Raw genomic sequence first — 17,496 nt, 5'->3', positions numbered from 1 at the left:
ATGGCCTGAAAATACTGCTCCATACCCTATAGATAGTTGTCTACTTCCTTGGCCGCCCTAGTTCCCTTGAACTCTTTAGGCTTGGGGACATCCATCACGGACTTCGACACTCCAGCAAACATGCCATTCCCAATGGTAGTCTTGCAAGCAATGAGCTCGCTGGTGAGCTCCTCTATTCTCTTGCTTAAGGCCTCCACCACAGCCTCCAAGGTCTCATTTTTTTGGGTGATCACATCCATGCCTTTATTGAGAGCAGCTTGCAACTCGCCACTGAGCTCCTCTTTCATGGAGTCTAGCGCTTCAACATGAGTCTCCACATCCTCAAGCTTCTCTTACATGTCACCCATGCTCACCTCCACCCTAGCCAGTCTACCGTCCATGATAGACCAGATGTCTCTTAAGTTGGCCTTCTTGCCTCTTCCACGCCCCTGCTCCTGGGCCTCTGGTTGTTGGCTAGCAACGTCACTCTAAGATGCCATCTCCTCGACTGTGATCTAACCTGAACAACACAAACACGCAGAACCAAACTTGCTCTGATACCAACTTGTCATGGGTCGGAGCTTAAGTCTCGACCCGTGACACAAGCCTAAGGTCGCACGGATTCTAAGTCTAAGGTCAGAGCCCATGAAACATGCATTATGCTAGTACTACTTTCACTTTCACAACAGTTTAATGAATCATTGACCGTAATCTCAAGAGGGGTGGCACCCGTATCTTTCACATCCATCACCTGTTTAGTCACCACATGCAAAGTGGTGCCATCGCTCTGAAATCGCCACAGTTCCTCGATCCATCCATCCATCCCACCTTCCCACGGTAACAAAGTCCCCATCTGCATACTTGAGACACCCGTCACGGTTCCTCTGAGGCCTGACGGTCCCGTCTGGATATATAGCCCATTGTTGTTCAGCATCGTTACTGACACATTCCTCCAGCCATAACTTCCACTTGCCAGCAAGCACAGGCCATTGTAACCAACAATGGTGGTCATCGATGGATCCGTATTATTACTGGCGTACCAAGCTTGTCTAGAACCATAAAAGTCGTTATACACAACCAAATTAATCATGCTTGAGCTATCATCTTTACTTTCCGTCAAGGCTAGCCCAGATATGGGATTTCTTATGCTTCCGTTGCTCCATATTTCCCATTAGGTGGCATCAGAGACAGCCGTGTCACAATCATAGATCATCACTTAGTCTCCGGGGCTGTATCCATAAGTGGTTAATCATTTTCCGCCGGATCGAATTGTGTTATCATCTGTTCTCAACGTCCACAATTGATTGGCTGGATTTTGTCCACATTCCCATAAGATTATTTTGTTTCCATTGTGGTAGTTTTCCTCGTATACATCAAGACATAGGCCATTTTGTCCAGTAATATGCGTGGTTGGTGCTAACGCTGTTTCACAAGTGTCACCGTTGTCATCCAGGCCAGTGGATCTCATAGCCATAGGCAACGAAGAAGAAAACCCGGATGATGATATCGATGCTGGCATGCGCAAAAGCTGCAGATTAGCTCCTGTGTTTCTGCATGTTAATGGCATTTTGCAATAATGAAAAGCACTTGTATCAAGGTGCTTAAAACCAATTCTTGACCATCATATACTAAACGGACTGCTGTTGTGAAGATTCCATTTGTTGCAGATTGGATGGCAGAGGAGATGTCTTCCCAACTGGTTTCATACTCCATCACTAAACCATCTGGATTAAACAGTCCATAAGTTCCATCCGTACGAGGCTCTGCAACTGCAAATATTTCTTGCTGGATGTTTCTAAATCGCACAGCTTCTGAAACCATCTCAATACAAACTATAAGTGCTCTAGCGATGGGGCCAGGAGAAGTATTCGGAATGTTATAATTCATGTTTCGAATATGTTGTCTTAATTCGTTAATTCCCAGAGGGATTTCCCTTCTGTCACCCACTCCTGCTGCACTTTCAAGGTTCTGATATCTGACATTAAACGGAAGAGCCCCTCTCTGAGTGTTTGGGAAGAAAGCATTACCTGTATCAGTGGGAACATCGTTAAAGAAGTAGGAGCTTTGACTTCCACCGGGTTGATAACCCAAGATAAACACATTACTGCTATTCAAAGCTAATGTGACAGTTTCGTACCCATTTAAGAGTTCAACATAAAGATATTGCTGGGGATCAGTAGGCTCCGCAGATCAGGGAGGCAACACTGGTATGTCTCTGCTTCTATCTGCACGGTCCGTCAATGCATTATATGGATCTTTCATAAACCTCATATACGAGTTTCCAGTGGCAGCCTTAGTGGTGAATTTCACCGTTTAAATCATGAGCATGTGTTCATTTTCTGTCGCAGCCATGCAACACCGTAGTTCAACCATGGATATCCAACAAGCCCACACTGCCAACACAACCCACCCCTTCATTTTTTGTGGACACAAGGAAACTTTCATTTCATGCAGTTCAAGAAAATTTCTGTGGAAGTATATTTGGTGAAAGACTTTAGAAAGTAGAGAGATTTTTGCAATGCTCGGCTTTCTATGTGCTTCTAATGGGAGGAGAGCGCCTTTAATTTATAACAATAGAACTTTGAGTCTTTCACCTAAACTTGATAGGGACAGTCCATTCTTAATAAATTTTCCTTGGCAGTGTTTAATTAATGAAATCATTGAGATTTCATAGCAAGAAATCCACGTGATCACTGTTTCATGGAGCTTGAAGGATTGGAAGTTACGCAACGCTTCCAAAACAATAGAAAAAACTCCAATTATTGAGCTTGTTACAACTTAAAAATACAAATCTTGTTACTCACTCTATCTTCTAGTATTTCATTTTCAGCCTCTCCCTTATTTTTTTTTCTTCTATGGATCTACATAAAAAAATAGTAAAAGCTTTATATAATTTATTAACCGAAAAAGAATCGATGCAAGTAAATATTCTAGCACATACATGGGCAAGACATTTGTTTTGTGGCCTACCTAGCACGACAAGTTTGGATTTGTTAATAAATAACAATTTCAAAATAAAAAAGCTATGAGGGTTTTTAATAGGAAAATTTTATATGAAATTTTTTAAGTGAAATTTGTGAATTTTTTTATTAAAAATGATTTAATAAAAATTAAAATCGAAAATCAAAATTGATAAATTGATAGATATTAATGAAAAAATCAATACTAAAAAAAATTAAAAATATTATTTATAATTCAAATTTGATGAGTACTTATTTAATTATAAAAATTATGTCAAATTTTTTATTAAAAATACCTATTTGAAAAATATATCAAATTTTTTTAATTTTTTCAAATTTTTTATACTTAATCCATCTAATAAAATCTTTTTATCAATTTATAATTCAAACTAATTTGCTACCCGTACAATGCATGAATTATTTTTACTTTATTTAAATTTAAATAAAAATATAAATTAATATTATTAAATTAGTAACATGTTCAATATATATATAAAATTTAAATAATATAATTAAAATATCAAATCATAATAAAAATAAAAATTTTAATTAACAAATTAATAAACTTTAAAATATATGATAAAAAATATTGGAGGAAGAAAAAACATCCAGAAGATATTGTAAAAACTATTATTAATTATGCTAACAAAATATTAAAACAGAAACTAAAATTCTTATCACTTCAAATAAATTTTATTCAATTTGCATCATCTCTAACTTCTTTTATCATTTTTGTACACTTACAATTTTATGTAATTTTAAGATAAGTTTTATTTATTTAAGAGAAATAATTATTTTAAATGTTTAAATAATATAAGTGATAACTTACTCCCGTGTACATTTTTTTGTAGGAGTTTCGGTAATATTATAATATTTAGCATCTATATGGTTTTTCAAATCTTTATCCATTTTAATTGTTTTGAGGTTGACATATGATATAGAATTATATTCCTGTAAAAACTAAAATAAAATAGTTTTAAATTTTAAATAATAGTATTAAATTATAAACAATTATCTAAGAAAATTATTGACAAAAAGTTTTAAGGAAATGTATTAAACTACTTATCTTTTGTATTTTTTCAAGTAAATACCGACTCTTCTCTGCATAAAGTATCTCATGAATATGAGTAACAATCAATTTTGAACTTTCATGAAAAATGTTGTAATCTTTGAGTTCTACTTCAAAAATATATGAACGACCTATCAACTCTTCAAATATTTTTCCATTTTAGCATTTCCATCTTCTTGTGAATGAGTTTTATATAAATTTAGTTAAATAACAATGATATTTATATAAATTTAGAAAATTATTTTGAATACGATATAACCTTATTTTCATTTGAAACAACTGTTTAGCTGTATGCTTTAGTATTCAATTAGCTTTTCCATCAAAAAGGATAAATGGTGCATTGCCAAGCTCATTCGATACATTGACAATTAATTTTACCTATGATGGAATATTAATAATAATCAAACTTTCCTTCAATTGAAGAAAAACAAAAAAAAAAAGTAAATATCCAAACGATTATGTTTTAAAAGTTACTTATTTAAAAATAACTCAATAAATTTTATTTAAATTGACATATAATGATGATGAAATTTAATGATACCTTACAACTGAAAGTTGGGTTTGATGTACACAATCCTTGCAAGCATAACCTCTATAAACTTGTAACACCTTTTTCTATGCACTGCACATGACAAATAATACCATCCATACCTTGTATCGATTTGCATTATAATACATCGACAAGTGAACTTTTTCTCCTATTGGTAGTAAAAATAAAAAGTATTTTTCTTAATTATAATACAATTTGTATTTAAATTGAAATATATTTAACTAAAATCTATAGTTCTTACCTTGCCTAAATTGTCATTCATGACAACATGATAAATATCAGCTATTGATCTCCTATTTGTAAATAACATTTCTTTGGAAGATACGACTTTTTTTATTGGTGTCAAATACTCTTAAACTTGAAAATCACCAACAATTTGACTGTATTTGCATCATAAATTATAAATATATATTTTGTAAAATACATTATATCATTTTTGTGCTTCACTATTTTTTTAAATAACTTAATATCTATTATTGATAAATATGCACCTACCTATTTAGAATTATGGCAGCTTCCAGTATATCCAAATTCTTGTATACCTTTGTTGCTAACGTAGATGATAAATTGTATTTACCTAAATTAAATATTAAATATAAGAAACATTGTTTAAATAATTGGGATTAAAACTAAATTAATTAAAATATAGTTTTTTTTTACTTACCTCTAAATTATTTGATAACGGTGGATGTCACAACCAATATGATAGTTTCATTATTGCTTGCCAAAATATTGTCAACAAGTTGATATGCAACTCCACCCCAAAGAGTAATTTCCATTAAGTTTCCACTACAAGAAAAAAATCAAAATAGTTAGTTAACTAATTAATTTCACATATGCATTATCTAATTAAGTATTTCTCAATGCATACCTTGCATTTTTTTATTTCTAATACCTTTTTATTTACTTTTTCACCTTGAACATCTTGATTCCCGATTGAACTTATCTTGTTCAATTTTTCAATAACATCTTTAAGAATGAAATAGTTTCAAAGTATAATTAGTCAAATTAATATAAAATGCAAAATTAGAAAGACTTATATAAAGTTGAAGTCAATGGACCTGTCAAATATGTTTTATCATGATAACGTAATTGAATAGCATTAAACTCCAGAAACTCAAATTTATGCAACTTAAGTGAACTATTCAAACCATTAACAATCTTAACAAATGTATTGGGTTTGAAGTAGACCATCAAATCGATTTTCACAGTTCGATAAGAGCCAGACACATTGCGAACTTTGAAAATCATATAAACATTTCCTTCCATCAATAGTGCACGATACTTGTCTACCAAACTTTTGAATGCCATTACATGAATATGATCATCCTGTAAAAAAAAGAAAATGTTTATTGAATAATTTTATTAGAGATATATAAAATGAATAATCTATTATGTACAAATTAAGATAAATAAAGCTCTCACATTTTCATTTTACAGAATCATTTCCAAACCTATAACTTCTCCATTCTTATTAACATTCACAGCATCCTACATTCTAGTGATTCTTACTTTAACCTTCCATTGGTCTCAAATTATTGAAATTTGCCGTAAGTATTGGTAAACTTGCATTATGCCCTATAAGAAAAGAATGAAAATTTTGAATTATTTAAATATTAAATATAATTAGAATAAAAATACATAAAATTTTCAAATATATGCATACATTAGACAATTAAATATTAAATCAAGTGTGTTACCTTCATAAAACATCATCAAACACCTCAGTGTATACAACATTATTTGTGAATAAATGACTATCATGATCATCGTTTTCAATTAACAATTTTAATCCCTTTGGTGATGTTACTCTGAAAGTAGCTACATATAATTAGCCATGAGTGAAAACTAGTTTTAGCAAATACACACTGACATTTTCAAATGTTTGTCCTTGACTTTTATTTATGGCCATTGCAAAATAAAATTTGATTGTGAACTATCTTTATGTTAGAGTGAACAATCATTTTGATTCGGAAAGGGACATTTTCATTGGAGGGATGAACAACTGATTCCCCATGTTACTCCCAATTGTTGTCTGAGCTTCAATTACCTTTGAGCCTAATTTTGTGACAACCAATCTAATACCATTGCAAAGACCAACACTTTGATATATGTTGTGCAAAAGAATAATAGAAACCCCAACTTTCAAATCAATTACATGATTAGGTACCCCATGAAACTTAAGTGAATTCAAAAATTTTAGAAGATATAAAATAGATTGTTCTTCAACAATAATCAAGGCAGGTGAAATCCTATCAGCACTGAGATATTTTTTTACTTCACCAGGAAGCTTTGAAAGTATGTAAGTATTGACTTAATCAACTACTTCCTTAGTCGGTGCTAATATAGCTCGATCCTTTAAAGAAGATAAATTATTGAATATATTTTCTAAATTAGGATATGTACAATCAACAATTTGCCTTATTGAATCATTTTCATGCAGAATTAAAAACTCATCAAAAATATTAATCTATGTTGAATCTGCACTTTCACTTGATCCAACTAAAAGCAACTTACCATCACCCAAGTTTAATAACCATTGGCTAAAGTCTAATATTGAGCTGCATGATTGATTTCTCAATCTCATATTAATAGAAAGAGTAAATATTTGACAATGTTTCCAATTTTCAGATATAGAAATTATGGTAACTACAATGTCACTTCTGTTACCTCGAGAAAACACTACAATATTTGCTTAAAATCACCTTTTAATATCACAGTTTTTTTTTTCAAAAATCTTTTGGTCAAAATTAGGATCCCTAGAATGCATAATATCTCGTAACATATGATCGACAATTTCAAATGTATGTTTGTATGCCATTGGAGCTTCATCCTATATGATCAAAGTTACCCTGTAGAGTAATTCAACAAATGGACTACCTTGCTTAACATCACAACATGTGTCTTTATCAACTTTATAGGAATTTTAAATCTAGAGTGCACTATTCTCCCCCAGACAATAATGAAGCAACAATACCTAAAGATGCAATTGCAATAACAATATTACCTTGAGATTGGATCTTAGAAATAATTATTCTTCATAAAAATGTCTTTCTAGTACCTCCACTTCCATAAACAAAAAAAAAAAATCCATCACTAACATTGTCCACAAAATAGATAACAACATATAGCTTTTTATTCATTGTTGAGTCCACCATATAGGCTATTATGATCCTGTAATAACACATCTCTATTATAACTCATTTCCTCCAAAACTAAAGAATTACGTTCATAAACAACTGACATAAAATTAGAGTAAGGAATAGTCTTAAACTCTCTTAATGATCTTTCATTTTGTTTATTTTTTTTTTTATCTAGTAAAGCATGCCCCAAATTATATGTATAAAAAATAAAATACTTATCAAGGCTTCAAACAATAAAATATATATATTTATTTAAGTAGCTCATGTGTAACATGAATAAAGATTTATTACTTGTTTAACATGAGAAACATAAATTTTATTTATTTTTTTGGCATAATGAAACATATAAAATATCTTTTTGTGGGTACATGCATGAGAAAAACTTATATAATAAATATTTAGATTAATTGTCCCCAAATTTATAATCAAGCTATATAATAGATAGATTTTATTTAAATAATAAATTTATCTATAAATTATATCTAATCAAATAATAATACTTAAATTTTAGTATCTTATATCTTTTTCTGATAGTTTATCTGATGTTTTATGTCTTAATACCTTTATCTGATATTACATTAGTCACTATCACATACAACCATTTAAAAATAATAAGTAAGAATACTCACAATATCTCATTTTCTTTAAGCATTTATTTATGACAAAAAAATTTGTCTTACGTAATTTTGATAACTTTTAAGGGGTCGTTTAGTTCACGAAATCGTAGATTCTAGGGAAAAAAATGATCCATAAAAAAATGCGATAACCGAGGTTTTCTTTTATTTTTAGAGCATCTTATTTTTAGATTCACTCATTTGATTGAAAGGAATACACATATTTTAAATCTTAAATAATTATTATAATCTCTTTGGAATAATAATTATAATATCTAATTTTTATAAAAAGATTACTAAAGGCACTTTTGATCAAAAACGCCTTCAATAATCTCTTCTTAAAAATTAAAACGGATTACTCAAAGCGTTTTTGGCTAAAATCACCTTGAATAATCCCCTTAATAAAAATGAAAGCGAAATATTGAAAGCGTTTTTTACTAAAAACGCCTTCAATAATCCCTTCTAAAAAATTAGAAGGATTACTCAAGGTATTTTTGGCAAAAAATACCTTCAATAAAAATTGAAAAGGGAATATTGAAGACATTTTTAGCCAAAATACCTTCAATAATGTTTTATAAAAAATTGAAGGGGATTACTCATGGCATTTTTTTGTCAAAAACACCTTGAATAATTCCTTCCAAAAATATTTGAGGGGATTATTGAAGTCATTTTCTGAGTAAAAATATCTTCAATAATCCCTTCTAAAAAATTGAAGAGAAATATTGAAGGCTTTTTTGACAAAAAATGCCTTTAATTATCTCTTTAATAAAAATGAGTGGGGAATATTAAAAGTATTTTTCGTAAAAAAATACCTTAAATAATCCTCAATAAAAAATTAAAAAAAAATTTATTAAAGGCGTTTTTAGCAAAAAAAATGCTTTGAATAATCCATTCAATTTTATGAGTGGATTATTCAAGGCATATTCTAAGAAAAAACAACTTGAATAATCCCTAATACAAAATTGGAAGGGATTATTCAATGCGTTTTTGACCAAAAATAAGTTTAATAATTATCTCATAAAAATTAAAGAGGATTATTAAAGATATTTTTTGTCAGAAACGCCTTCAATAACCCCATTAAATTTTATAAAGAGATTATTGAAGGCATTTTGGCCCATAAAATGCCTTAAATAATTTTCAAATCGAGTGATCATTTTTTAAAATATTATTCAAGGTATTTTTATCCAAAAACGCATTGAATAATCAACTCATAAAATTGAAGTGAATTATTGAAGGTATTTTTTTACCAGAAACATCTTGAATAATTTTTATTAAATTTTTTGTTTCAAAAATACCTTGAATAATCCCCTCTAAAAATATTTGAAGGGATTATTGAAGGTATTTTTTGAGAAAAAATGTATTCAATAATCCCTTCTAAAAAATTGAAGAGGAATATTGAAAGCGTTTTTGGCCAAAAATATACTTAATAATCTCCTCAATAAAAATGAAAGAAAAATATTAAAGGGATTTTTAGTAAAAAAATACCTTGAATAATTAACCCATAAAAATTGAAGTGGATTATTGAAGGTATTTTTTTTGTCAGAAATGTCTTGAATAGTCTCTATTAAATTTTTGTTTTGGGATTATTCAAGGTGTTTCTAGCCAAAAACACCTTAAATGGCCTGAATAATCCCTTATAAAAATTTTAATAGAGGTTATTCAAGGCATCTTTGGCTAAAAACACATTTAATAATTCTCTCATAAAAATTTTTTGAGGATTATTCAAAGTGTTTTTTTTTCAGAAATGCTTTAAATAAACTCATTCAATTTTTTTGTAAATTGAAGGTGTTTTTTATGCTAAACACCATATATAAACCAAATTTTTTACTAGAATGATACCTACAACTAACTTACATTTATTTTTTAACATGCTTTTCAAAATAGTAATGGCTATTTCATTCGATCACTATATTTTTATTGTTATCATTCATCATTCATTTTCAGTTGGTATGTAAAAAAAAAAAACAAAAGATTTGCATGCTTTATTTATAAATATCATATAAAAACATAAATATAGTAGTGACGTGGAAAATTAAGGAAAGCAATATTCAAACAAATACATATGGTAGCAATAATTAATTAATTTACTGTAATATCATGTCTCTTATTCTTCGAAACAGCCGAACATGATGTATAGTTACGTTGGAAATCACCAAAAGCAGGAAAATTTAGCTTGAAAAATTGAAAACATTTTAAAACTACTCAGGACCATGACAGAAAGTCGAAGACTATTTAAAATGAAAACATTTATTTTTAAATGGAAGGTCCATCCAATTAGTTTGTTGAATGTGATGAGGGATGAGGTGATACATGGGATAAGAGAATTTTATTTAAATTTAAATTGGTTTTTTTATTTAAATTTTAAAAATTTTACATAATTTAGTAATTTTTGAAATATATCTTTTAACAGATAGTTTAAAATCAGTAAATATCTTATGTGTCATTAAAAAAAAATTTAAAAAAACTTTTTTATGTGTTGAAAAAAGAAAATATTCATATAAATGTCCACGTTAATAAATTTTATCTGATAATTATGTATATTGTAATAATATTTATATATATATATATATATATATGATTTGTTTTGTATCCTACCTACCTTATGCAACCTCTTGACAGGTTTGGATTTATTAATAAATAACTACCTCATGCTACCTCGCGACATGTTTAGATTTGTTATAAATAAGGATTTCAAAATAAAAAAAAGCTGTTATTTAATAAGAAAGATAAATGATAATTTTTTAAGTGAAATTTATGAATTTTTTATTAAAAATAATTTAATAAAATTAAAATTATAAATTAATAGAGTTCAATGAAAATATTAATAATATATATAAATACTTAAAAATATTATTTATAATTCAAATTTGATAAGTATTTATTTAACAATAAAAATTATATCAAATTTTTTACTAAAAATATTTATCTAAAAAATATATCAAATTTTACTACATTTTTTTAAAAATTTACACACTTCATCTGTTTAATAAAATCTCTCAATTTATCAATTTTAATTTTTATATTAAAAAATTTTGATGAATTTTATCTAAAAAATTTCACCTAAATTTTTTTTTTTATTATGACCTTTTAAGTGAATAAACTGGAGAACCAGATGGGAATGGACAAAAATTTTACTTGACCAGCAAATACCGCCGTTTTTATGGGTCCACCCTCATTTAGAAGTGGCGATTCTCACATTTATCAATATGATAATAACCCATTTATCATTATAGAAGAAAGCAATATGATAATAAGAATGATGACAATGGAAACAGAAAACAAATTACTTTACCAGCAACTACAGCTGTATTTTTTGGCTCCAGCCCCATATTCGAATCTGTAATATAGTATAATTTTTTCAAGTTTAATTATTTTTCTTTTCAGGCTTAATTTTTTAAAAATCCAAGTTATATAAAATTTTTCTGCAGATTTTTTTTAACACATTCTAGCAGTTCTAGAATTTAATTTATAAGATTCTTTTTTAAGTTCTGTTATGTATAGTTTATATTATAATTTTTAAATTATGTTTTAAAGCATTGTTTTGTTGAAAATAATCCAACCAATCCACCCATTTGTCACTCCAGCCCCCATGCATTATGTACGTCAAATTGTGGTGGCCAACCCATGTCATGCGAAAATAGAAAAGGGAAGCTGTTGCTTGTTTTCCTAGTGGTGGGTTGCATATGAAATACAACGTGAAACCAATGTGTGCATGCGTGCGAATGTTGAGTGGAGCCAAAGTTGAATATTTGGGCCACTACAGAAGATAGATATAATATGGATTAGTCCCATTTTTGCAAAAGGACCGCAAACGCGCAGTGCTCGGAGTTTCGGACGATACGCATTGCTCCGCTAACTAGGGCCCATCCGGCTAGTGCAGCTGGATGAAGACTGTGAAACAAAAATGGCCCAAAACAGAACTAATCGAATGGTTTTAACAAGTGTCATAAGCAGCAAAAGCCGAAGTAGTTTGTAACAAGTGATATATTCTTGCAAAGTGTCGCTGTTATAGACTATTTTTTATCAGACTTCTACTACAACTCATCCAATTAAACATGTGTTTTGCTTTCCTTCTTTCTTTTAACTTCCAGTCTTTGTAGAATACACGCATAACTTTCTCCATGCCATTGTTTATTCTTGGAAAGGACGTTCAAGAGATTTTTATGGTGCTGGATATTACAAGATGCCAGCAGTGCTGTCCGTTTCACAACAGCACCTGAAATCAAATTTGGCTAGATCGTTGTTTGCTGTTACCATTGACCATAATCTCAGGAAGGGTGGCACCAGTATTTTTAACATCCATCACATATTCAGTCACCACATGCAAAATGGTGCCATCGCTCTGAAATCGTCACTGTTCCTCAATCCATCCATCGCACGTTCCAACTGTAGCTCCCACCTGCATCTGCATACTTGAGACACCCATTTAGATTCTTCTGAGGCCTGATGATCCTATCTGGATATATTGCCTACTGTTGTTCAGCATGTTACTAACACACTTCTCCAACCACACCCGACTTCCACTTGCCAGCAAGCATAGACCATTGTAACCAACAATGGTGGCCACTGGTGGCTTCGTATTATTACTGGCATACCAAGCTTGTCTAGAACCATAAAAATTGTTATTTACAACCAGAATAATCGTGCCTGAGCTATCTTTACTTCCCGTCAAGACTAGCCCAGATTTGGGATTTCTTATGCTTCCGTCGGTCCAGATTTTGCATTTGGTAGCATCAGAGACAGCCGTGTCACAATCATAGATCATCACATAATTTCTGGAGCTGTATCCATAAGTGGTTAAGCATTTTCCGCCTGATCGAATTGTGTTATCATCTATCTCAACGTCCAAAATTGATTGGCCTGATTTTATCCACATTCTCACAATATTATTTTGTTTCTGTTGTGGTAGCTTCCCTGGTATACATAAACACACATGCTATTTTGTCCAGTAATATGCATGGTTGGTGCTAGCGCTCTTTCACGTGTCTCCTTGGTCCTCTAGGCTAGTGGATCTCATAGCCATAAGCAACGAAGAAGCATACCCAAATGATGAAATCGATGCGGGCATGCGCAAAAGCAATAGATTAGCTACCGTGTTTATGCATGTTAATGGCATTATTGCAATAATGAAAAGCACTTGTCTCAAGTTGCTCAAAAACAATTATTGACTATCACATTCTCAACGAACAGCTGTTCTGAAGAGTCCATCCGTTGAAGATTGGATGGCAGAGGAGATTTGTCACCATCTGTTTTAATACTCTATCATTAAACTATGTGGATAAATCTTTCTATAAATTCCATCCTTATTAGGCTCTGCAACTGCAAGTACTTCTTGTTGGATGTTTCTAAATCGCACAGCATTTGAAACCATAATTTGGATACGAACTATAAGGGCTCTAGCGATATATGGGGCCACAATCAGAACTGCGATGGATATAACTCATGTTTTCAATATGTTGGCATAGTTCGCCAATTCCCAGAGGGATTTCCATTCTGTCAACCTGTACTTCTGCAGCACCTTCAATTGCCCCATATCTGCCAGTAAATGGAAGAGACTGAGTGTTTGGGAAGAGAGCATTACGTGCATCAATGGGAACATCGCTAAAGAAGTAGTAGCTTCCACTTCCACCTGATTGATAACCCAAGATATACACATCACTGATATTCAATGCATTCTAATGTGACGGTTTGGTACCCATTTGAGAGTTCCTCCAGAAGATATTGCTGGGAATCAGTAGGTTGGGCAGATGAAGGAGGCAACACCGGTATGTCTCCGCTTCTATCTGCACGGTCTGTCAATGCATTGAACAGATCTTTCATAAACATGAAATACGAGTTTCTTGTGGCACCATATTGTACAGATCTCAAATTATTGAGCTTTCAAACCATGAAATCCACGTGATCAAGGTTTCTTGGTGATGACTACAATGAGGTTTATTATGGTGCAGTCCTGTGAATGTAACTTGTAGCCAATGAAGCTCAAAAGCAAAATGACAAAACTAAGAAAATTTTACATGTTTTAAAATTTTTCAACATTTCAAGTGACACAGAATGAGAAAACAAACGAATTATATTATTATCCTTTGTATTTGTAGGTTTTTTGTTCTTTTTCTGTACATTATTTTAATCTTCCGTAATTTTATTTATTGCAACTTAAAAATACAAATCTTGCTCTGCTCACTCTATCTTCAAGTATTTCATTTTTATGATCCTCTCCCTTGTTGTTTTACACCAAAAAAAAAAAAAGAAAGAGAAAAACCAAGAAATCCTGGTTATCACTTTTTTGGTTGTTGGAGCAATTGAAAGTCTATATTTTAGGATCTCAAAATAGAAATGATTCAGGTAATTAATCTGGCTGACACAGGACGAAAGTTATGGATGAATGTCATAGAAATGGATGAATGTCATAGAAAGGCTATGATTTTTATATGTAATTTTGCTGTGTGATGTACCCATACACTTGGATGATATTCATGCTATTCTGTTCTATTCTATTCTATTGTAATAAAAAGTTATTTTCATGGTCCCCCAATCTTGCTTGAGCTTAGCTTTGGTGATTTGCAAACAAATACTTGCCCCTTGCATTGCAGTACCTTTCAAATGGATAGCCTTCATGGGATAATTAAGAGTTTAAGACTGATACAGTGGGATCTAGAAAACAAATTAGGGGGAATTTATAAAAAGGTTACCATTTCTATACACAGCGACAGGTAGTACGGCCAAGGTTCTGTCAACTGACACGACTTCAGTTCCAGGCTTTCCGGGTGGTAGAGTCCTGATAATACTATTTGGTACTATGACAACAGTGTGTAGATCGGTCCAACTTGGCAAGATAATATCAACCATAAATTTTTCATAGATCAGACATATAACCAAGGTATTCTAGCCGGTGTTCAAGACTCTGACGCCTTCTTGGCTTTAATGTCGAATTGGAGGCCTGACTTTTATGGAGATATGTCTTTCACTATAGTAACTTACTATTAGTATGATCTTGGGACAGTATAACTTTTCTTTGACTGAGGGAAAGAGATCAATGATCTGTTTAACGGATTAACAAGAATTTCTGATGTAGAGGATCCATAATAATATAACAACTGCAGAGCATACTCAATTTGTATCACTGCAAACTATGAATAGCTTGAAGAGATCATGAAGCTAAAAGATTTAAATATGGAAAAAGGAAGATAAAATTACAAAAAAAAAAGAGAGTTTTTTAGCCAAACATATTTTATAAAGAAAGGTTTTGTTACAAGGGATTTTTTGGTTTTTCTTTCGATGATTCCTAGATGATTTCTTCTTGGAGAAGTATCATCCTATTTATACAAGGAAAAAGTAAATAAATAGTAACTTAATAGGATAAGACGAGGACAAAACAACTTTACAAATGGCTTAAGGTAAAGCTAAAGGACGGTGAGTCATAACTATGATACAATGACTCATTATTATGGTATGATGACTCATCACTTATGGTACGGTGATTCATCACTATTACTCAACTAAAGTACAGTGACTCATTATGACTTGATTAAGATATAAAGTTGACGAAGACTTGACATAAAGTTATCTTGATGTAGAGGCATCATAATCAACTTTTTAGAGTCTTCTAGAGAAAATTAAAATTATCACGCGTAATTATACAGTATTAGACTGAAACAGAGAATCTTCTTGTAGCACCATGAGTGTCATCATTCTGGGAAATCTTCTGAAAAATCTTCAAGATACTGGAGAACGAGACAATCATCTACCTATCTGTATAGTTCTTGTTCAAAATCATCAGGATCAGAATCATAATATTAGAATAAGTGATTGTAAACTCTGTGTTCAAATCTTACTCGAAATCTGGAGAGATCTTTATCATTCTATCAGTAAGGGTTTGTTGGAAGTTCTGCTAGTTCTGAAGGACAGTGGATATCAAAATTAACAAGTCATTGTGATAAATCACTCCACCAAGTGTCATAAGGTGGTTCAGAAATCCAATGTGCTAGGTGAATGTGTAATTTTTGGATGTATTCTGGAGGGTACCACCATCATGGTTCTTTCTTGAAAGGAGGAAATTCTGTAGGTATTGGGAGGTTGTTGATTTTACAGAGTCTTTTTAACAGAAGCTTGTACTCATAAGCATAGAAAAAGATAGATTTGTACAAAGAGTATGGATTACACACATACAGGTCTGAGTGAGGTTGAAAGAAGACATAATTATTAGAGAGTTCACAAGGTTGGTGGAAGAAGAAGATAACATAGTAGTGTTGGGGAAAGTGTTTGGTGATAGAATACCAAGTATGGAGGGGTTTAAACCACTTTAAAAAGTTTTCTAAATGAATATCAGCTTCATAAAAGAAGTCATTATTAGCAAAAGTGATTGTGGCAAAATTGAGTTCAAAAGAGTTAAACTCGATGGCAATGGTGTAGAGTTGGCATAAATACCATAAAAGAACTAAGGCTTCTTTGAATAAACCTGAGGTATGAAGGATCTGAAATAAGTATAGAAAAGGGAACTGAGGATGAAAATCAATGAGTCTGAGACCATGATCACCTCGTTTTTTGATAAGTATAGCCTATATTTTGTAGATGAGATCATGAGCACGTCTTTCAAGTGTCTTTCTGGTAATGATCTGCTGGATTTCAGAAGGTAGATTGTGAACTGGAAAAATTGGTTGAAAATCTGGATCTAGAACAAAGGGTTTATATTTCAGGTTGTAAAGGTAAGGGTAGAGAAAAAGATTGGTTACTGTTTGAGGAACAGGGTCAAAAGAGGATAAAGGTAAAGGTAAGGAGGTCATCGTGCAAAAGATTGGAATAACCTGCAAGGTCTTTGAAGGAGGTTTTGAAGGAGGTTTTGAAGGAGGTCTTGTGAACATGTCTGGAATGAGGTTATCTTTGCCTTTTATATGTGCGGTGGTGAAGGAGTACTGTGAGAACTACTGTGATAGCCTGAATAACTGTGCATTTGACATTTTCTTCTTTTTGAAATTGAGCATCTGATCAAAGGCTGACATATCCAATTCCACGAGAAAGTGAAATCTAATGAGGTGAAATTCAAATCTTTGGATTTCATACTTTACAACTAAAATCTCTTTTAGTGTAGAGTGATAATGGAGTTCTGAATCTTTGAATTTTCCGCTCTTGTAACCACAGATTTGTCTGGTTCCATCTTTTTCTTCTAAAAGGATTGTTGACCAAA

The 17,496-nt window shown here is 31.4% G+C and overlaps 1 protein-coding gene and 2 pseudogenes across 1 annotated transcript; all 3 read right to left on the bottom strand.

The window, feature by feature from the left end:
* Nucleotides 1-354: 354 nt before the first annotated feature.
* On the bottom strand, nucleotides 355-2,397 carry LOC111292528 (abrin-b-like; annotated as a pseudogene).
* A 4,121-nt stretch (nucleotides 2,398-6,518) lies between these two features.
* On the bottom strand, nucleotides 6,519-11,644 carry LOC149516332 (uncharacterized). Its single transcript, XM_089766237.1, has 9 exons — nucleotides 11,608-11,644; nucleotides 8,263-8,286; nucleotides 7,745-7,797; nucleotides 7,620-7,624; nucleotides 7,439-7,535; nucleotides 7,264-7,391; nucleotides 7,046-7,119; nucleotides 6,965-6,978; nucleotides 6,519-6,848 (listed from the first exon to the last, which is right to left on the bottom strand). The coding sequence occupies exons 1-9, from the start codon at nucleotides 11,642-11,644 to the stop codon at nucleotides 6,519-6,521; spliced, it is 762 nt and encodes a 253-aa protein (XP_089622363.1).
* A 453-nt stretch (nucleotides 11,645-12,097) lies between these two features.
* LOC149516331 (agglutinin-1-like) lies at nucleotides 12,098-15,161 on the bottom strand (annotated as a pseudogene).
* Between the last annotated feature and the right edge of the window lie 2,335 nt (nucleotides 15,162-17,496).

The sequence above is a fragment of the Durio zibethinus genome, chromosome 10 (genome assembly GCF_047325235.1).
Source record: "Durio zibethinus cultivar Kanyao isolate XHJ-2024 chromosome 10, ASM4732523v1, whole genome shotgun sequence".
NCBI classification, from domain to species: domain Eukaryota; kingdom Viridiplantae; phylum Streptophyta; class Magnoliopsida; order Malvales; family Malvaceae; genus Durio; species Durio zibethinus.
Note: the sequence above shows the minus strand (reverse complement) of the source record. Positions and strands in the feature narration are given on the sequence as shown.

Excerpts from the sequence above, each read along its gene's own strand:
- LOC149516332 (XM_089766237.1), bottom strand. The coding sequence starts at position 11,644 with ATGGGGCTGGAGCCAAAAAATACAGCTGTAGTTGCTG. Across the intron at positions 8,287-11,607 it reads AAATACAGCTGTAGTTGCTG|TGACTAATGTAATATCAGAT; the intron begins GTAAAGTAATTT and ends TGTATGTGATAG. Across the intron at positions 7,392-7,438 it reads ATGTTGTGATGTTAAGCAAG|GATGAAGCTCCAATGGCATA; the intron begins GTAGTCCATTTG and ends TTGATCATATAG.